Source organism: Ptychodera flava, chromosome 4 (genome assembly GCF_041260155.1).
Source record: "Ptychodera flava strain L36383 chromosome 4, AS_Pfla_20210202, whole genome shotgun sequence".
Taxonomy (NCBI): Eukaryota; Metazoa; Hemichordata; class Enteropneusta; family Ptychoderidae; genus Ptychodera; species Ptychodera flava.
Genome location: NC_091931.1, coordinates 27,121,541 through 27,144,652, shown reverse-complemented (window position 1 = coordinate 27,144,652; position 23,112 = coordinate 27,121,541). Strand labels below are relative to the sequence as shown.

The window sequence follows — 23,112 nt, the reverse complement described above, 5'->3', positions numbered from 1 at the left end:
TTACAGACAGTAGGTTGACATAGTCTTTCACAGTTCAGTGTATAATGCTGTAATATTTCAGGTAAGAGATGATCATTATTTGTCTTACAGGTAGTGAAAAACCGATTTCAATGTGACAGAGGAGACGCAACCAACAGAATGCTTGTTGTGAAGGGCGCCCTCTTGAGTCATCAAAATGAAACAAATGACACACTCCAGCAGAACTTGTTCATGTATCTTGACATTTACTTGCATTAGTTTAAAAAATCACACATTTGGTTCATTTTGTGGAATATGATATCAAGGATTTGAAGCACTAGTTAAAGACAATACATTGTTTTTCTTGCTTCTAGAGATAGAAAACACAGATAGGGCTAAAGTCACTCTGTTGCTAGTGTATGCCTACAAGTATGTAATTTGGAAATTGCATACAGTTGCGCACTTAGCAAGAATCAGCCTTTTCTAACACACAGACACCTCTTCTTATGCTATTGATATTTTTAAAAAAATGCCATGTGAACAGAGTAAAGTACATTTTCAGAAAAAGTTCAAAAGTTGATGTTTTGTACAAATGCATGCACCAATTTTTTTTCAATGACAACAATTTTTGAGTAAGCATTTACATTTACAATGCTTACATTATGCTTCAAATGCTGGAGTAACAAATATGACAAAAAGTGTCTGGTTGGCTCTGATTTTCTGAGGTAGGCAATTTGGACTAAATTTTCCTACATTCAATACAATCTTTATCAAATCGCTTGGTATTTGGCAAGTCAAGAAGAGAAGAGTTGACTGGTTGGCTCCTTTGGATGATAACAGCACTGACCAATCAGCAATGTGGTTAATAAAGTAGCCAAAGATCTAGGGTGAGTTCAGATATGTGATAGGTAGGCTATCCCATCAACACAAATCTGCATGGTTTGATATATGGAGTGTTCTCAGTTGGCAAGAGATTGGAATCATATGCGCAATGGTGAAGTTCGTGAGCACAGTGTGCAAAATTCATGACAGATTACATTGGTTGTTACTTGTACGTGATAGGATTTGTTGTAGATAGCTGACTGGGCTCAGACTGAGAATACTGACTGTCAGCATGGAATTGCAGTACAAAAGATGTGTTTCAGGGACACATTACCCTGCATGAATTATTAAGCATGAATGCTTTAAAATCAGACAGTTGCCCACCTTGAATTCATTTTAGTATGTCTATCATATGATTCAGCTAAAATGATTTACAGGGAGTGATTTTATATAGGCTGTTTGAATAGCAATGTACGGAAGGACTGAAAAACTGAGTGTTTTCCCAATTTCAACTTCGTTTTCAATTACAAAAAAATACTTGCTCACGTGTGTGACAGTAAGGTTACTACCAGTTATCACTATGGCATGTTGAGTTATCTGATAAGCTTTGCTTGAGGGCTGCATCATATCGTCTTTGACTTCTGTCATCGGGCATTAGTACGTTTGAGTTACAATGGCTGAAGAACACACTTATTTTCATGCAATACTCTCATATCATTCCATCTGGTCAAATCATGCGTTTAGAATCATCCTACTCAATGCCAACTTTTCTGATTTGAGTGTTGTTTCTTGATTATCTGGCTCTCAAGGGGAAACTAGAGACGCTAATATAAGATGGCTATTTGTGTTAAGTTGACTTCATGAAACCATGTAGACAAGTCCTGGCCCTACGTCATGGGTGTTACCTCCATCAGTAACACTGACTTTCTTTTTGTCAACGTCGATGTGAAACACAGCCGATTCAGATATGCGTGTTCTACCAAGTTCTGGTTGCTCATACTGCGGCATGTGTCTTGGTCCTAGCTCGGGGTCGTTGAACCTCAGTAAGGTGACCTTCTTGGGATCTGAAACAAGGACGGAACCCATTTGTCATTTTCTCTGGCATGATTGAAATTAAACAGTATTCATTTTCAGAAAAAGTATCGTTAAGTGTTGTCAATCTCAAAATTCTCAATTTACAATGACAAGTACATATTCTTTGTCAGGATCAATCACTACCCGATAAATTCAAAGTTGTCACAGATGTAAGTTAAAGAAGTTTATTTCGGACGGGAAGTTTAATGGTGAAGAATTTATGGAAGTAACACGTGAAACACAACACAGACTTAATTCATGGATATACTCTGAAAGGAAATGTTCTCGTACACAATTTATGGAAGGTACATGTGAAATGCAATGTACACGGATTTTTTTCAGGACAGCTCCCTGTTTAATTTTACTAGGATGCTTCAGTCATTGTGTACGGGGTTCCCCCTTGGTATATCAATGCAATCCTAATAGTGGATGACAAAAAATGGTACCAGCTTTCCACAATATTCCCCTCTGTACCCAATGCTTACAAACAACACCGATAGGTTTCCTAGAATGTTGCTACTGTCATGAAAATATACACCGAAAAAGAGTCCTGCATCAAATCGAAACGGTAATATCTTATAAACAGTCTGTGGTGGAAATTCTCATTTGGAAATACTCTTCTGTCATAAACATGTGAACAGTTCATATTTTTGGCAAGACTGAAGAACGCTGGGTCAATGCTAAGCTACCACACAATTCAATGCTGTCCTACGGAGTGTGTTTGTACTTATTCATCAAAACAGGTACCCTCAGGCAAGCACTGATTATAACCATAAGGAAATGTTCCGAGAAGTGTGTCAATAATTTCAAACAAAATATTCAAGATCTACTACGCATATGTTTGTGATGTCAGCAGAATTGACATGATATTTACCTTTGATAGCTCTGTCTTGTTTGGACATCCTGTTGATAAGCTTATCGACAGTGTCACCCTCTTCGACAGGTATGACCATCGAGAAATGACCACTGCAAGGCTGTGGATTCCTCACTTGAATGTCAACCGAAGGCTGTAAAATTTGAATAGATTGGGAAAAAGTGAAAATTTCATAATCTGATCTTGATCATCTTATCCTTATTGATTATTATCACGTAGATCAAAAGACTATCAACTGCTGTAACTTGCTTTAACAAAATCTGTTGACTCTCTGTCACACTGATTTGAGTGTTCATTTGAAGAAATTCCTATCCTGAGCTCACAACACATCTTTATAAAACATCTCCAGAAGACAAATACGACTGTTTTAATGAAATTTTGTGCATTTGACAGACGGACAGATACATGGACACCCTCACAGAGACAGACAAACAACAGGCAGACATAATACACTAACAAGAATACCTACTACTGCCACAGGCATGTAGCTGAAAGGACGACAAAAAGAGATGATTTCACAATACCTTGGAAGAGAACATTGAAAATGGTTTCCCCGGACAACATTCTTCTTTGATTTTGTCCTGGGCTTCATCAGAGTAAATAACTTCAATCGATTCTAGCTGTAAACAAGAAATATGATCCGGCAAATAGGTGATTGTTTTTATGTTACTATTGAATTTTCGTTTCATCACGGCTTTCAACGTCTTTACCTGTATGTTCTGGTAATATTACCACAGGTAGGTAAAGCACATTGTGATTTTTGAGAAGAAACGTTCATAACACAGCCTTCATAAGAGAACAAAAAGTCTTCAGCAAAGTGGTTTAATGCCTTCTTTATTACTTGATCCAGTTTGACCAAGCATCTAATCGAAAACTGTGTAAACAAGCTTCATAAAGAAAACAAATGTTGAAACACAGCTGGATAGCAGATAGTCTCCAAAACCCGTCGATAGAGGGCGCCCTTGCAGCACGAAAGTCTCAGTCATCACAGACATGCACAAGAGACCTCACTCACCGGTACTGAAAGAACAGTACAGAGACTTTGCTCACAGCACATTCCATATGGTTTAACCCTTTCACCCCCATTTTCCCTCTCTGGAGGTCCAACGTAGTTACGGAAAACAAAGGGATTGGTTCAAACCATTGTGGTGAAAGGGTGAAACACTTTTGCTTACCTCCAGAGTGTACTTGAGGTATGCTTCATTTGCTAGTAGTACATCTCTTTCATTGAAATCTGTTGTCAAGTCCAGCGCATGCTCTCCTTTCTCTTCAACATTTTGCTGAAAGGATAAAAATGTACATTAAAAGTCAGAACAGGCAGTGAAAATTTACACTGTACGCATGTGGATGCTTGAATTACAAGAAGAATTGTAAGATGGGTTTCTTCCTGGAGTGTGAGAAAGTGAACAGCTTTGCAAACACAGACAAGCAACAAGTCACCAATACATACACAACCATTTTTTTTTTAATTCGTAAATCAGAGAGATGTCTTATTCTTCTTGTAAAAGACCTGCAAAGGCCTTAGTGTCTTGATACTATATCCATTTTGACCCTAATTTTGGATTGCACACATACCCTGTGACACCCCCATCCCCACCCCGTGCATAATAATAGCTGCAGACAGCAGTACAAAGAACATGTCTAAACAATTTATCTCTGAAATTTGCCAGACATACTCAAATCGACACTCTCAGTCATGACCATGACAATGAACTGTGATACCTTGACTGCCTGTACGAATGGCATCAATTTCTTCATGTACTTCTTCACTTCATCCTTCTTTTTCAGCTCCACCAAGATCACTTTGTTCTCCGGGAAGGTCTTGCCGCCAGCCTGATACACAATATTAAATATTGGCATTACCTATCGGGTGGGTAAATTTTACACTATGTCTGTGATTACTTTGGCTCCAAGAGTCAAAGATATCATTCCTGCTGACAGTTGAATTGAGGTCAGACATTCGCCGCTTGTAGTGATCATAATTTTTCACTAAAATTCTACACAATCCATGAAGCCTCAATATTTTTACTTTATAGAATTGAAAAAAAATTCATCATACCTGTTCACTTGGCCAGGGTTTTGTAACTTGCTTTCATTTGTTTCGATTTCATTCAGTGACATACAGAAACTGAGAAAACAATTTTGACGGATTTCTGTCTTACTTCTGAAGTGTCGACTTGCAAACCTTCTGTATTCGTAGAGTTCTCATTAGTTCTTTCAGTGAACAGTTTGTCATTTACAACATGAGTGCACACGTTTTTTGAACTTCAAAGTTAAATTTCATCGCTGACTATTTCACTCACATCATATAGTTGCCTGAGACACGTCAGAGTTGCATGTTGCCAAGGGGGATACGTTTTTGCAACATACAGTATGCCGTGAGTTGGTTTTCTGGCAGGTCCCGCTGTTTTCTGTTGAGGGGGGAAATGATCAGTTAAGAATGTCAATTTCATAAATGCAGCATTTTCCCTGCAAAATAAAAAATTCACCAATACAACATATGATGGTCAGGTGCCCAGGACTTACAACTAACTATCTGGCAGTGGACACACTTGAGTCTGAGAAGAAATACAACCTGTTAACAGGTCTGATGCTGATGCAATAGTTTACCGGACAAGGAAACTGATTTCAGCTTGGACATTGTTATAATAAATGTTGAAGACATAACCTGGCCTTCCCTTGATGATAATGGATTATTCCTACAAAGTGTACTCCAAAATTTGTAAAAAAAAATTTTCGTAAATACTGAATATGTTGTAACAAAAAAAGAAGAGCACTTGGTTTGGAGACTGTATGAGTTCCAAATAATAAACTATTAAACTATGAATAGACACATTTGTTTTAAAACCGTGCATTTGGAAAGAATCCAAACACAGTGGTTACAATGTCAGAGAGAAAACAACTCACGGTACATGCTCTTAGGAAGTTACATATATTGAGTGTCATATCTGGTTTCAAAACTCCTCTGATTACCAAGTATGCATTATATCACTCTACCTTACGCACAGCCAAACTTTACCTTGCCTTTCCCAGGCTGTGTCATATTTTTGAGACGCAGGCGGAAGTCATGGGCCGAGTCCATCAGGTACTGGGACGATCTCACCAACAGGTCGTTGACCTCCTTGCTTTGCGGCCACTTGGCCCTCATTATGGAGCCTCCCTGATGTAAATGGAAAAGACAAGGCACGTTACAAAGACATTTTCTGCAACTATTCCACCCAATTCATACACTGTGCCACAGCATTCTCGCGAGCCAGAGCATAATTTCCACTCCGCTGACCTACGCCCAGGTAGCACTAAGCTGTTGCCGTAGAAAGGTGCATGGATTACGACGATGTGCCACAGTTGAAAAGAAAACAAAAGACGGTGCAATCTTGCGCAGTGCCATCTTGCTGAACTCTTCATCTTGTGTTGAAAAAAATCAAATTCAAATACAAATTTTGAAGTTGACGGCACAATATGGACATTCTTGACTATAATTGTAACTTCCCTTTGGGCTCAGAAGAAAGCTTTACAACAATCAACTTCATGCTGTGGACTTGTCCTTCAATTTTCATTAGGCTACCTATTTAAAGTGGAAGCTATATTGTCGCTGAAAAATTCCTCATGAATCTTGAAGAGGCAAATCAATGGGAATTCATAAACTTGTGCTGCACAAAACGAGTGTAGAGGCTGCTCCTTGAAAACAAAACACTGACTGACAAATACTGCCATTACTTTTTTGGTTTCCATACCTTGCCGAGTAGCTGCCAGATGTGCTCACATAGATGTGGACACAAGGGTGCCATATCAGAACCTGGGTTTCGATAAACCTGAACACCAAGTCTCTGTGCATATCGCCGAGGGTCACTTCACGATACTTGTCCCTTATTGCCTGTAGAGGCAAAACAAACACAGTAAATACATGATGTATCCAAGGCAAAACAAACACAGTAAATACATGATGTATCGAAGCAAGGGCAGTTAATTGCGGGAGACTGATCAGTGCCACATGCCGAAAACAAAGTCCTCATTCCTTTTGAAAAACCTCAAGTTACTTCTTGCTTTCATATCCCTGAAACCAGAGCGCCTATCTTATACTAGGTGACCTTGTCTTATGTGGTGTTTGTGTGCGTGGCCCTTGTTCGTTCATTGTGCTATATATGTGCATTTATTGTACACAAAAGTGCAAAATTTGAAGACTTTAGCCATTTGCAATCACTGATTTCATTTCGAAGATACAAGTGCTAGGTGTAAAAATCTATCAGTGGCAAATATTTGGTCAGATTGTTGTCAAAATGGTTGAGGACCACGCACGCACAAATGGACTTCCCAGAAACCTGTCAGTTAAGCAACACCGGGAACTATTTCATTCATAACTATGGCGATAATGTCTGGTTCACTTTGGCTGTATTTGAAGAAAACTACATAAAATCTGATGAGATGTTATTGAAATGTTGACCTGATATTCATAGAACCCTGTCTTCAATGCTTCCTTGTACATCATCCTCTCATAGTTCTGCTCCGTTTCTTGGATTCCTTTGTCCATCTCCGTCTCGAAGACTCTGTCGTCAAAACTTTCCACAGGGCCATCGCGGAGACTGTCTCTGCTCTCGATCATCTCTTTCACCCAATCCAGGAAGTTGTAGAGACGCAGGATGCCAGCGTCAGCCATTGCCTCCACGAAGTTGGCATCCTCTTGCGTGTCCCCAGCGTCGGCCAGGGCGAGGCGCATGCCTGAATGCAATACAAGAAATGGTCCATGTTTCGCTCGGCGGAAATGTTTGCTGATAAATTTCACACCCTCAAGATTGCAGAAATAATTTTGGTGTCATTTCCCTATAAAGTCTGCCTGTGAACAAAGGCTCTAATTGGCAAATTTCACTTGAGGTATTTCTGGGCTTCCCCAAGTACAATTCTGCTCGGCATTTCCATCATAATCATGACCAAAATAAATTTGGCATTATTCCCCCCATGCTTAGGCCTGCCTGTAGTACAAAGGTGATACCCCCTAGATTACCTAGAATTTATTGCATTTAAGGGTTTCCTCAGTCACATAACATTGGCAATACTTTTTTGTTACATCCCACATCATACCCCAGAGCTTACATGATGTGATGCTAGCAGTATTGCTTTGATTCTTTCCTTTTGAGATTACGGGAAAGTGTTCCAATTTCATCTCAAGTCTACTTCCAGTTTGAAGAGTATTAACTTTCAGGTATACAAGTCATTGTCAATGACATAGTCCCCACTTGGTAAATGAATTTGGAAATCATTGACAAAAATGATGGTCATATTGGATTGTATCACAAAACAAATCACCATACATATGTATGACATATGGTGTAATGCTTGTAATCCTTGAAAGAAATCGCTCCAGCCATCTTGAGAAATATGCATGAATGGATGCACGGATGCACGCAGGGACACACGGACATGACTAAATCTATAAGTCCCCTTGGACTTTGTCCGTGGGGACCAAAATCCATGAAAGGGTTTGAACAGCACTATACTACAGAACTCACCATCCGCTGAAAATATTTCAACAGCTTCATACAGGGTCAGGAAGTTTCCAGTCTGCTTGGACATCTTCTCAGAATTTAGCAACAGATGACCGTTGGCCCTGATACTGCGAGGCCATTTCCCGGGCTCAGCTGGCCAAATGGCCGTGTGGTTGTACAGGAAGTATGTCAAGTGGTTGGGGACGAGATCCTTGCCAGATACGCGGACATCAACGGGATACCAGTACTGGAATTCATTCCTGAGTTTATCGAGGGCAGCTTTGGGAATACTCGTTCCAGATGGAAAGGGACTGTCTTTGAAGTAAATATAGTCCCATACATCTCGAGTGAGTTGTTCTGGCCTGCACATCGATAAAGATGTATGAATAATTTTCAAAACAAAAAAATGGGAAGTGATGAATACCAAAAATCAATGTAAACCCTTTGAGTGATGGTATTTTTCACATCAAAATTTCAGAGCAAAATTTTACCAATTTTTATGAATTTTTCTGTAATTTTGTGATAATTTTGGACCAAGTGGACATAGCCTTTCATTGAGGAAAACATCTCACTTTTTTATCTTTAAGAAAGATAATATTCAGTTTGATAATCTCAATTCACATCGCACCAATAGCTATCAACCCCTGAGGTTTCATGGAATGGGGCCTTACTTGATATCGAGCGGGCCGATGCTTGAACCATTGACCACACCACCCTGCAGCAGAGCTGACACCGTGTAATACGCCATGTAAATTGTAGAGTCTGACAGAGATTCAATCAGGTACTGCTCATCCCACGGCATCTTGGTACCTGGAAGGCAAAATAACAATTAGTGTGACACACATGATCCAGTCATATCTTTGTGCTATATACGCACAAACACATTTCAAAACACTTGTTGACGTGACCAAATTTTCATTTCAACTGAAAAACAAAATGTTTTACTATAGCTGCATGCTGACAAAACTTCTTGCGCGCAAACATCTCAGACCTCACTTGTTTTATCACTTTTCTACACAAACAGAAAAGTTCTGCACACCTTTATTCTCGGCTATGTACATGTTACACGGATATAGGATTGTAGTTTCTGTATAAAAAAAGACCATATTTACCTAGACCATACGATCTAGAGCAGGCATGCTCATGTAACCAATCCAAAGTGGCGAGGAAATTTCTCCTTGTATCTTCAGAATATCTAGATTCAATGCAATCATTTAACAATTTATCAACGCTGTGTAAAATGATATACAATATCAAATAAAAACTCCATTCCAGAGTTTTGAAGAAGCTGTGGGGACACAATTGACTACAGGCAAATCCTTGGCATTCGTCTTGCAATATACCAAAATACTTCTCATGATGCCACTGTGGCAGTGATAGCTATAATCTTAAAGAGCGCCCTCATGTGACAAACATCCTTGATTCGAAACTTAGTTCATTATACATGCAGAAATGCATTATGTAACAATGCATCATAAAGAATCAATAGATATCAGAAATACATTGCAAGCAATCTAATCATTAGACCCCAGAAAGAGGGGATGGGAGGGGGATGCAGGCTTACGTTTCTGTGTTCTCCAATGCTCTGCTGGCTTGCCCTTTCCACTGTTCTTCACCATAATCAAGATACCACTGATCGCAAAGGGCAACCACACACTCATCAGCCGACCTTGACATGACAAGCTTCTCAGGCTCCATGTAAATGACTGCCTCCTTAGTACTCACCATCTTACTCTGTACCAGCTTCTTCACATCCTGTACTTTCTGACCGCTATACTCACCGACGGTCAGTACCTGTACATGGTGAGAAAGTTGCTCATTTTTAGCTGAACACTGGTACAAACTGATGGACTATTCACTATTCTTTGCAGACTATTTTGTCATAAAAATTTGGTCATCCATAAAAAGGGGGCAGGAGTACACCCTCTGTGAATCCTCCCCTTATCTGGCTGCCTATCAAAGACAATCAGCTACTGATTTTACAAAAGTTTTTGACTCCATGTTGGAACACAAGTTATTTCTATAAATAAAGGCAGAAAGGTGGGTTGTTCTGAAATGTTCATAACAGATTGATGAAGAATAATCTATAAAAAATGTATTGCATATATTCAGAACACTGATATGGAGGCCCAGTGGGTATGGCACTGGACTTAGATTAAGGGTTCATAAGCTTGAGACCTGGATGTGGCCAGAGTAGCAGACTCACTATCAGAGGATATGGGAAGTTTAAAGCTTGAGTATGGTGTGGTGCCCTTGAACAAAGCACTTTTACCTTTCATTGCTCTATTGGAAAATGGGTGATGGGTACCTCATCCTGTAAATGGACTTTTACCCATTGGAACACTCCTCATTGCTCAATTGGAAAGAGGCTGAAGGGTACCTCACCCTGTAAATGGGCTTTTACCCATTGGAACACTCCTCATTGCTCAATTGGAAAGAGGCTGAAGGGTACCTCACCCCATAAATGGGCTTTTACCCATTGGAACACTCCTCATTGCTCAATTGGAAAGAGGCTGAAGGGTACCTTACCCTGTAAATGGGCTTTTACCCACTGGAACACTCCTCATTGCTCAATTGGAAAGAGGCTGAAGGGTACCTCACCCCATGAATGGGCTTTTACCCATTGGAACACTCCTCATTGCTCAATTGGAAAGAGGCTGAAGGGCACCTCACCCTATAAATGGGCTTTTACCCATTGAGATACTCCTCATTGCTCAATTGGGTACCGGGTGATGGGTACCTCATCCTGTAAATGGGCTTTTACCCATTGGAACACTCCTCATTGCTCAATTGGAAAGAGGCTGAAGGGTACCTCACCCTGTAAATGGGCTTTTACCCTTTGAGATACTCCTCATTGCTTAATTGGGTACCGGGTGATGCATACTTCATCCTGTAATGGGCTTCTCTGGACATGGTCAATGCTAAGTTATATACACATTTGACATACATTTAATGTTGATAATTATCTAATGTACAATCTTATTTTGATATTATTGTCTTTTGATATAGATTTAAAAACTTTTGTAATTATCCGTCCATGTTGAATTTTGACTGAAGGAGTTTCACAGAAGCATCATGGCACTGACAAAGGCAAACCGTATTGCTGTCAGTCAGTATCACAATAAGATTGAACCCTTTCACTACTATGGTTCAGCCCAAACTTATGGATATCATTAGGGAGGGTAGACCTGTTGATTGGGAACTGGGGAGAGCAGGTTAGGTCTCAAATAAAACAAGCACAACAACTGAATGTATAAAGTGAATGTACGGATGAAATTTTGTGATGTAGGCATGAACATATCAATGAAGCAACAAATGAATTAACATGTCACCATACCAGAACATGTGTCCAGAACACCATCATCACCAATTGCCAAAACCTGAGTTTGGTGCAATATCATTGTTTTCTTACACATGTAGTGTAATGTTGGTAGACCTACATGACAAGCAAGGAGCATGGGTACTCCCCATAGCCAGCAATGGAGAGGCTATAGATGGTAAACAGGAAATCTTTGAAAAGGCCTTGCTGTTCAAAATGGGGAATATATATCTCATTTCCCCATCATTTCCTGTTTTTAATCTCTTTCTGATACATTCCCTCGCAGCAAAGTTTAATCATTTTTTCATGCTGCAGTCGCGAACTTTCAACTCAAACGCAAAACAAAATCTTTCTTTCACCGTGACCAACTGCACCCACTGATTGCAATTTCTCTTCGTAAAGCTGTCGTTCAGGTTAATGACTACCTGATTGCATTGTACATGTCATGAGGTTCTATGAATGTTAAGAATCTCAATTCAATGGTTCACACCCGACGCACAATTATACTATCAATGCATTTCAGGCATGCATTTTTTATGTTACCATGTCAACCTGACCAATGTACCCACCACCAGTAAACGCTCAGTTTTCAAACTAATTTCCTTCAACTGCGTTTAAAAACTGAAACTGGAGCCGAAAAACATGACAGACGATGTTCTGCACCTTTTAGACAGCAGGCAGGCCATTAAGGCCGACTCCCACGCTACATGTTACAGAGAAACTGCAATGTCATCTCTGCTAGAACAATAAAAGGTTGCACAAAATCTGCCACAAAATGAATGAATTTCAAGATGAAAATGATGGAATAAGCGCCAGAAAAGAAACGCTTCCTCTTGTTGCGTAATGAGCACGAACAAAAGACAGGAACTTTTCTCTCAAATTGCTGACACCTCACAGGTTGTCATGACTACCACTCTCTTGCCGTCTGCAGATGTTCATATCCTCTCAATACAAAAGCATTCCTCCTTGACAATCGACAACAAAATTAAGTCTTGCTGTGATTCTCATCTTCATGAATGCACTAGCTGCGATGCAGATCGTATTTCAATGAACTATACAAACTTGAAATTTCAACCTCCAGGAAAGCTGCCAATCATTTGCTCTGAAGAGATAAAATGCTTGCAAAAAAAACTGTCCATTAATTAAGAAACTTAATTTTGGCCTTCAGGGGAACAAAAATATTTTCATAATTTTTGTTCCATAAAATTTGTAAGTCTCCTTCATCAAACACACATCAGAGTGTACAACTATTCATAGCTTACCCCTTCATAGAAGCCTTTCAGGTAAACTTTGTCCTTGGCCTCCTGTAGTTTGTCTTTGTCGTTTTGACTCTGCACTTTAAACATGTCACAGGCCACCACAGCTGACAGGTTGCCCATCTCTGGCACCTCTATGATGGGAACTGGTTCAAAGGGCAGCACCATGTCATCCTTGATACCGTACTTCTCCCTGAAAGGCTGCAAACAACATAAAACATTGAGGGAAAAAACAAAAAGGATAAATTTTTTAGAATTTTTTTAATAAGAGAGATATTTTTGCCCATCTGCAAGATTTATAAGCAAACTCAATCAATGTTTATTGTCATTATTGAAACCTGTCCATTCAAGTGTTTTTAATCATCATTGGGAAATTTTTAATGAATTGTGTGCTTATCAATTTCTGGAAAAGTCATTCAATAACATCACTCTGACAATCATGGTGACAATCATGGTGACAATCACGATACCCATAAGGTCACTCTTACACTCTGTCATGATACACTGGATCATTATCAGGCAAAGTCCATAAAATCAATATATTATGCTAGATAAATCAAAGGAAAACCTATTTATACATGATTTTTGTGTTGTCTTCGAATGATCATGTCCATTAAAATGTATCACATTAACTTGAACAGATGAAGGTTAAGATATAGTGGCCTGTAACTACACAGGTAGTTGGTTGCAGCCGGTTCGACAAAACCCTAAGAATGTTTTCATTCACTTTGATTACACAACCATGGCAACTCAACATTTGTGAAGTTTTTTTCATAATGAACTCAAGACAACTGATTGGTGAAGAGCTGTAAACAGAGTATTCACCTGTTTCTTTTTCAAATCTCGCAGGGCGGCGTAGTCATCGGGGGCATCCGACGGAACGCTGGTCACAACACCCGTTCCTTTATCAGCCTTGATGTTCAGCATTGGTAGTGTGTAGATGACATCATACGAGGTCAAAGGTGCTTTCAAAGCCATCCCCATGATATCCTGCAATACATAAAACCAAAGGTGGTGAAACACGTACCTTTGTTTGGTGAATAAGCACAAAGGCTTTTTTTTCTAAATATTAACGTCAGAGAAGAGCATGTCATGCTCCATGCTGCAAATAAATATATTTTTATGTACAGTGTATTGAGGAGGATTGTTCGAGTATGCAAATCAACTGATTACCTATGCACCATAGCATTTTCATTAAAATGTACTTTGGATAAGTTTATTCAACAGAAAGTGACCTTACCTTTTTTGAATACCCTTCATGCACTAGATTATCATGCTTTCATCATTCTGAATTTCAAACTTATTTAAATTTCAAATTTCACCGAACTTTCATTGTTTTGTTGTCAAATATTTTTGAATTGTTCAAATTTTATCGATCGAACTATCATCACTTTGATTTCAAAAAATGCTCAAATTCTAAGCTTAATTTCAATGTACCATTCACCTAGACTGGATACAATGCAAGAATAGGAAAAACCAGTTTCAAAAGCAGCAGAAATTAAATCAGTTTCAAAAACAGCAGAAATTAACCATCTGCAACTTTCTGTACTGACCTGTCCGACTAACTCCATCAAAACCTGTACTTCTCCTTCTTCCTTCATGAAGCCTTGATAGGAGAGATTTCTTGCCGCCCTCCTTGTTGAAATGAACACCTCCCCAGTGTTGATTTCATAGGCAACGTACCGCATGTCGGGCCTGATCCAACAATTCGTCTGACCGTACATGGTTTCTGGTCGTAGTGTCGCCGCAACGAGAAAGACTGGTTTACTTGAGAGAGATCTATGAGGAAAGGATGGAATACATTTCAAGTTTTCACTCTAAATGGACTCTTTGAATGACTGAGGACAAAGCTGCATCCTTAAATTATTTCCTCTCTGGAGTGTTTCAGAAGTACTTGGAACTTTAAAGCAAATCTTGAATAATATGATTCTTACTTAAAATTTTGGCTCTTCTGAAAAATGGTATCCACATATTTGTATTTGTTAAAAGTAAACTAATGTGAGCAAAGTAATTTAAGTGCTGGTAATGTTTGCCTGTTTTTTTCTTGCATCCGATCTGAGAGACCGATGGAGTATTACATGCTAAAATTTGCCAAGAAGATGATGTAGAGGATATGATGCACTGATTACACTACAAACAACCAATATATGTAACTTGTGCATTAAATACTACAAAAATGCTGCCAAAAAACTAACATCTTTTCAATTTTTTTTAGCTTTACACAATACAATGAAAATGAACTTTGTGGCAGATAATTTGGACAACAAAGTTCCTCAAAACAGGGCATGCTTCATACATAATCTAACATGGAAAATGTAAACAATGACACCCGAACTGAAGACGACTGCAGCGTGACTTGTCTCAATTTTCATTTTGAAAGCTGCCAGAAACTGTTTCAGGTCAGTACTTCCGTTCAAACTACTTTCGCAACGAGAAAGCACTTGATTGGTGGATGGTTGCCAATATTTGACCTATCTGGGTCAACAAACAAATGAGCATCTACCTTCTATAAACCAGGTCTCTTTCCCTGGAATGTACTGCTGCAAAATTTCCATGTTATGTGATTATTTATTAAGTAAGACTTTCTGGGTACACTTCAATCACTGAAATTCCACAGGAAGTCTTTACTGTGGCCATGTACAATAATACAAGAGAAAATTGTTCCAGAATTCTACACAAGCAAAAATCAATTTGACACAATTTTGTTAAAGCCAAAATACAGCTTTCAGTATGGGTACGGATTCATGCACGAGTTTTCACGGTGATACTTTTCCCCCGGATCTCTTGTGACATACTCACTGGAGTTTTGCTGGGTAAGGGGCCACAGCTTTCATCTTGATTAGTGTGTACTCCTGTGGTCCAACGCCCTCACCACTGGCCCTGTCATGGTCCATGCATGGCTGGCCGTCTTTTGGAGAGTAGATAGTATACCTGACAGACACACATTGGGAACAAGAACAATGTCATTTACTATAGAATAATGGGGAACTCTCGGAGATGGCAAATATGGAACAATCAATTGCCATATTGCAGACCTAAAAACAAACTCACAATCAACAGAAGGTTTTCAATTTTCTCAAGATAATTTAGACAAAATTGCTGACTATAGTGTAACACTCTCTCCAGTATCCTCCCCATGATATTTATGTTTTGAGGATATGATGATATCCATGTGATAATTGTGCATAGGAATTCACGTACAGAAGTGAGAGAACAACTTATCTCGAACAAAAGGTTTTCAATTTTCTGAAGCTGTACGTAATTATAAAGACAAAATTACTAACAAAATATCTCTATCATTGTCTTTTTGCTTATAATACCACGAGTTTCTAGTCTTCTGAAAGCTGTGTTATTTTCAATCCCCCATTCATCAATTTTTTTTAAAACAAGAGTCAAACTGAAAGGAGCCACACATATGCATGATTATAATTCCTCTAATTGATGGAGTATGTTCTCAAATACTGTCATTTAAATTTGCTGATCCATGAACTTGGAATAATTTATATCTGACATGATGGCATAAAATTTAAACTTCCACTCTTCCCTTTCTTTCACAAAAAGTAACATTTACTGGTATGACTGAATTGTTCTGTGCATCTTATTCTTGGTGTAATTTTATTTCTTATCTGATCTGTGAGCTAGTCTACAAAATAAGCATCATAATAACCATCTGCCATGTTATAGACATAATTGGACAACGATTACTTACTGCAGATGCAGAGTTAGGTAACAAAGTAAAGCCACACTACACTACAGGAAGAAAGACCCCTAACATTGTATACTCCTATGTATATATTATAGAAGTTAGGCAAACTAAGTGTATATAAGGAGTTAGGCAAATACTATTTACCTTTTACCAAACTTCACCTTGCCCCGGTCCTTCAGTGTCAGGAACTGCCACCTCACAAAGGAATCATAGTACGGATTGACATCTGTGGTGAGAAATGACCTCCTCCAATCAACCTAAAAAGTGTTTCAGAAAATTTGTGCTCAATATTGTTCTTCCATCGTTTAATCTTTACATACAGTGGTACGAGTGTACTCATAAACATCATCAAACTGATTACAAAATGACCCCTCCGCTCTGACACTGCAGTCTTTTCACGTATTGTGTTTCCCTTTTCAGTTATTTGCCTCAGAGCAAAACGAATGGATCAAATTGCCATAGTTACCAAGGCTAGACCTCGGACAGGGATCATTTATAATGGGATTGGAAACCTTCGTATGGCTATATTCCAAAATGAGACATTTCAAGACAACCTTCCCAATGGTCTTCACGCACATTCTACTTAAAAAAAATTGCTATCCATTGATAGCAAAATCTGTTGCTTCAAAGTCGTGATGACAGGCGGTTTTAATAGCGGCTGCAGAACCTTCATGGTGAGTAAATTACTGCAAAGTGGAGCTTGCAAGGTTGGCAAGTTCTCAAAATACCACGAAAGAAAGCATTGTGTGTGGTAAGTATCCATTCGCAGTATCTAGTGAATACTCAAGAGGTTCATGAGAAGTGATGCTATAATCAGGCTACACACAACATTTCAATGACAGAAAGCTATTCAAAATTAAACAGCTTGTATTACCCATAACATGAGATGATGATATTCTAGAGAAATTCTTAAAGCAATCTTTTTGGACAGAGTTTGATAAATTTTTGCTGTGTATGACCATCATACAATCCCCAATCAGCGATGGTACTTTGAAATTGACAGAAGAAAATTGAAAATTACAACACAAGACCTGTTGACAAATCACAACAATGTCACAGTGTAATGGTGGCAATGTTGGCTACAGGAGGAAATTTGGCCTTGAAATTTAACCTTGAAAAATACACAAGTACTCTGTGAACCTTCTCTGTGCACTCGCTGCACTTTCGTTTGTAATGTCCATACCTTGAGCCCCATACTTTTCAGATCTTGGATAGCCTTTGGTGGGAAATACTCCAGCCAGTGGTCAGTGTCGGCAAACTGGCGAATTTCTTCATCTTTGATACCGAGCGATGACATGATCTGCCATTGGTATTTTGCTCCACCTGTCTTGGCAACAGCCTTGCTCTGATGTCATCCAACAGAAAAGAAATGAAACAATGGTTGGCTAATGAGATTACCGTACAAAAAGGTGTGAATACTCTACAGGTTTTTTATTTCAAAGAACATACCTGCTCTTGCTATGTGAACCACTATGTGTTATCGTGATGGGCGGATAACTGTGATTTCTTTTTAACCTGTCCCTGAGCAGACAAGAAAAATGACTCTGAAATTTGACACAGGCATGAACTACTGTACCTTCTTCCCTTTCGATTTGTCAACAATCTTGGGTTCATCCGATTTCTCATCGATGATCTTCGGCGTTTCACTTTCTGGAAATCTTGGCGGATAACCAAAGTCCTCCATCTCTCTCTTGAGTTTGTCGGCACATGCCTGCCAAAGAGGAAATGTATATCATCACCAATCTATAAATTTTGTAGAGTTATTGATTCAATAACTGTGTATGAACATGGAAATGCTTGACATTCTTTTTTTTTTTTTCTTTGACCACTTCCAAAATCACTATTCACATCATTTTGTTTTCTCTTTGGGTCTTCAGCTCAACTAATTTTTTTCAAGAAATCTAGGTTGAAATTTGCAAGATTAACTTATTGCTTCCTTATAAATGTGACCATGGCATGATATGCATCATGTTGCTTGATTAATTCCAAATGTTTTTGCCATCATTTCAACTTCAAGTAGAGAAACAGCAACATTTTTCCACTGCATACCTGCAGATGGCCGAGTTTGTTCCAGTTTGCACCATAGGAGTGATAAGTGTACCCATATGATTGCACAAATTTAGGGAGAAGGAGATTGATATCTACTCCTTATTCTATAAGTTCAATTAGTAAAACCAAATTTGGAGAAAGCCTGAACTATTAGTACGGTAGTTGTTGATCTTTTCTCCTCATGTTCTTGCTATAATTAAATCTCTGCTAGTCAAGCATCTCTGCACTAGATATCATCCAAATGCCAATCTGTCCTCCCCTTCCCACCTCCCTCCTCGCTCCTTCCCCCATGACATACCGGTACATCCAAATGTCAATCTGTCCTCCCCTTCCCACCTCCCTACTCCCCTATGACATGCATCCCAATCTATCCTCCCCTTCCCACCTCCCTCCTTCCCAATGACATACAATCTGTTGGCTAGGCACACCCCCACTTCTTATAGAGTAATCCAAATGTCAAAACACACCCCCCCAACCTTTTATGGAGTAATCCAAATGTCAAAACACCCCCCACTTCTTATGGAGTAATCCAAATGTCATAGTACCATCTCTATCATCTGGCTGCTTATTATAATAATTCATGTGAACTTATGAAAGATATAAAATCCACAGCATTCAATGAATCATGCAGTAGGAAGAAGTCTTATTGAACTATCAAACATTAAGGCCACAGAAGAAAGCTACTTTTCATATTTTGTGTTAAAATTTTTATTCTGAAGTCAATCAGAACTAAATATCTGGTCTGCAAATTGCAGATTGAATTTTCTGTCTTCTACATTAGACCAAAGCTGTTGCCACAGACTATCTGACGTCAGATTATTTTAAAAATTTATGACTTGCCAACTGATTTTAGTAAGCTTCAAATTTCTGACATCTGTCAGTAGATGGCACGTTTTCTCTATAATGGCATACTCCCAGTGATCATTTCTTACCAATTCAAGGCCAAGCTTGACTTGCAAAATTCTGGTATTGTTTTCAACCAGTAGAGGCCCCAACATTGATGACATGGGTACATAAAGTTCAAGGGGTAGTTCAAAATTTGAAAATAAAATTTGCAAATGCCTGAAAGTGAGGTACCACACTTTCAAAACAGATAAAACAATCAAGGCCACTCTCATGTAAAGGAAAGCACACAGTAATAGTGATGATCAGATCTTTCCGCAACCTGTCCACCCTCAGTTCCCTGTAAACAGGTCCACACTTACCACTGGTAACAATGGGTATGGACCAAACCATGTTGGCCAAAGGGTTGAGAAATTACCTTGATTGGCATTCCCGTACAATGAAAGCCAAATGGAAACAGACAGTGTTTGCCCTTGAGACGCTGATATCCGACGGCAAACTGTTAGAGAAGAAAAGATAATTCCGTTTTTGTCAGTATCCAAAGTAACATTGAGGTATGCATATTTTAGCATCGAGCCTTTTTTATGGGCTATGATTTAAGGTAGTATAATAAACACTGGTGCCGGTGTTACTGACTAAGAATAATATCCTAACTATACATCAAAATTTTGTACATATAGTTAAATATTAACATGAAAAGTCCTCAAACGTTAGAAACCTAATGCTTCTGGATGAGACCGGAAAAAGTAGCTGAACACTGGAAATATCCCACACAGGGAGAAGGAAAGGATTTTGTTACATTCAAATCAAAATTATTTCCACGTATCTTGTTTCATCTGTCATGATTATTACAAAGATAGGCCAAAGATGTCAGATAAGTCTAAGAGAAAAAGTCATTGTACGATGAATTTTTGTCAGTTGATTGATAAATGCTTTTGCAGTCAATTCTCTCAATTTTAATCTCATTACCAGCCTTCCTTAGAGCAAAAGACTTAAATGGCCTTGAGGTTCTAATGCTGCTTCACATATTGAATGAAATCATAGCAAAACATAGAGAAACTGATTATTGATAAAAACCAAGTGATGACACAAAATCCAAGAAACAGCTGATCTTTGATGGAATATTTTACAAACAAATGTTGCTATTGTCAAGAGTGCTGGTACAAATTACCATACTGAAAAATTGTGTACATGTATGCGTAGGATAAAAACAATTGGTTTTAACATGTAACACCACTTGAAGAGCATAAAAACATGAATTTTTACTGATTATACATGTACATTCTAATGTATTGGAATGAAAGCATGTATATTTCAAATCTGTCTTCCAACACACGAGTATATTCCAATGCATATGCACTGTCAATTGGCAAGCTGGGTGACTGTCAGCCATATTGGATTGCACAACAAACAAATCATTGAACATGTCCCCGCTTCATTTTTGAAAGTTATTATTTCAGTAATGGGCTCTGAATCAAGGGATGTGCATCTGCGAATTGTGTTTTGAGATAAGATGTCAAAGTATTGCGATAAAACTTGCACTTTCTTACTTGCAAAGGAAACTGTCAAATCCGAGCACTGAGCATGCTCACAAACATACATTTTATACTCGTTTTTTGTTTTCTAACACTGAACAAAATAAGTTCACATATATTCATTCTACACTTTCTGGAAATTGGTTGCACTTTAACCCTTATTCTGCAAACCTAATTGCTTTTCCATCTGCTAAGTCAGTAAAAAACTATACTGAGTCAAACCATAGATCCTAAAAACGTTTTTAGGGTCTATGGTCAAACCTATGCATGCGTATTTTCACCTACCATTGTATATGATACTGCAGGTTTTATTTGTGAAATTCTCTTACAAATAACAAGGCCAGACTTCTTGTCAGTAAACTGAATAAGTTCTTACACTGCAAATCATGCAATTTTAAACTAATTCAAAATAAAATTGTGAATACATTTGAAGAACATTCCTGCCTAGTGAGATGTGTTCTAGTAGCTATACTGACTTTAATTCATTTTAACACTTGAAAATCAAATTTCACACGAGCTTGTATGCGTGTGAAGCGACCTTCTCTGAGCTTGTAACTTGTAACTTGTAACTTGAGTCAGGCACAAAATCTGTCCTTTTATATTTGCAGATATTTAAATTTTAAATGTACTTGAATAGAATTATGGAAGTAACTATCTGACCAATGAGTTGCGACACAATGTCAAAATAACATACGCAGTTGTGGCCAACAATTTGGAAAAGACACATACGACAAATATAATTACAGTCTAGCTGTCCCAAATACCTTTCCACCAGTGTATACACGCATTGAGATATTCAGGCAAAAGTTATCATTTTGCAAAAGATGGAAATTATCTAAAACAAATTTTTGACTGGCCAAAAAAAAATTCTGATTTGTGGTTGCCAGACAAATCTAATCACTGTCTGCAACATGTCCATATATGGTAATGGCATTGCTCCGACATCAGCTAAAGTTTGTACAGCAGGGACTATGAATAATATGACGGATTATCTTAAGCTTAGCTCACAGCTACTAGAAAATGATTCTAAATTACGCACAACCATATGCTCTTCAAGTGAAAAATCTGTAAAGTCAGTAGTAAACATCATGGGAAGTAGAGTGAGAGCATGATTTCAGTGACTCCAGGCAAAACTACGATAAGCTTGGGCCTGCACAGGTGTAATTCATCTTTAATCTACGTAATGAACAGTAAACAAGAGGCTTAGACAGTCTGGAAACTTGCTCTTTTAGAAAGTTTGAACGAACAGTCTGATGTGAAATGTGCACGACGAAGACAAGAAAGTTTTGCAATGATCAGTAGTGCCACAAAAGACTTTTTCACGTTTTGTAGCTCTTTCTCTTACCTCACATTTGGAGAGTGAAAAAGTATGACCAAGATGAAGGCGTCCATTCATGTATGGATACGGGAACGTTACCATGTATTTGCTCTTCCTGTATGAAAAAGACCAGACAACAAAGTCAGTATTATCAACAGAAGCAAAATACATTGTTGTTCTACAACATTAAATTTCCTCCATATTTAATATGTATTTGCATAGAATCTTGCAGGTGCACCTGGTTCATACATGGTACAAGGATATTAATATCAAAGATAAACCATTTATAAACTAGATAAACCAGATATAATTTGTGACCCTCTATTTGACAAATTACCATCTAACAGTACTTTTGTCTTTATGTTTTTTTTTAATATCAAAGTAACTGATACTCAAATTGCACTAACATTCTTCCATACTGGAAAGCCTAATCAGTATAATTTGGCAATTTTGTTGTAGTCGATAATGCCACTGTTCCAGCAAGCCAAGAGAGTTAGATTCACATTAGGCAAATTTGGTGATGGTCATTGAATCAAAGTGTCATATTAAATACCTACCGGTACCCATCTGTTTATAAAATGTTTGAAATTGCAAGTATTGGACATAAACCACTGCCTATTTTATTCAGTTTAGTAGACATTGCAGCTCATTAATATATCTTGATAACAGTTGCTCTTGGTTTTTTTCTGATCAAACTTGGTCTTAAAGTCTCCCAACCCAACAGAACAGTGAAAACTAAATTTTTTTTTTATATATTTTTCTGTACATGAGATCTTTCGGTATTAAAAACACATCATAAAAATGCTGAACCGCAGATCGCAATGGCAAAAGTATGCACATTTTATGTGTCATGTATGTGCCTATGAGGCTCTCTATAA

The 23,112-nt window shown here is 38.3% G+C and overlaps 1 protein-coding gene across 1 annotated transcript in view; it reads right to left on the bottom strand.

Annotated features, from left to right (window-relative positions):
* Positions 1-204: 204 nt before the first annotated feature.
* The window catches only part of LOC139131331 (leucine--tRNA ligase, cytoplasmic-like), a 28,570-nt gene continuing 5,662 nt past the window's right edge, over positions 205-23,112 (bottom strand). Inside the window, 24 exon segments of the mRNA XM_070697343.1 lie at positions 205-381; positions 422-1,844; positions 2,729-2,861; positions 3,253-3,348; positions 3,904-4,008; positions 4,451-4,561; positions 5,032-5,139; positions 5,748-5,888; positions 6,463-6,518; positions 6,521-6,602; positions 7,170-7,444; positions 8,233-8,570; positions 8,880-9,018; positions 9,321-9,403; positions 9,773-10,002; positions 12,790-12,984; positions 13,609-13,773; positions 14,337-14,562; positions 15,583-15,714; positions 16,634-16,746; positions 17,673-17,834; positions 18,066-18,200; positions 19,800-19,880; positions 22,262-22,349. Coding sequence (XP_070553444.1) covers positions 1,639-1,844; positions 2,729-2,861; positions 3,253-3,348; positions 3,904-4,008; positions 4,451-4,561; positions 5,032-5,139; positions 5,748-5,888; positions 6,463-6,518; positions 6,521-6,602; positions 7,170-7,444; positions 8,233-8,570; positions 8,880-9,018; positions 9,321-9,403; positions 9,773-10,002; positions 12,790-12,984; positions 13,609-13,773; positions 14,337-14,562; positions 15,583-15,714; positions 16,634-16,746; positions 17,673-17,834; positions 18,066-18,200; positions 19,800-19,880; positions 22,262-22,349 — 3,400 coding nt within the window. The 3' untranslated portion in view covers positions 205-381; positions 422-1,638.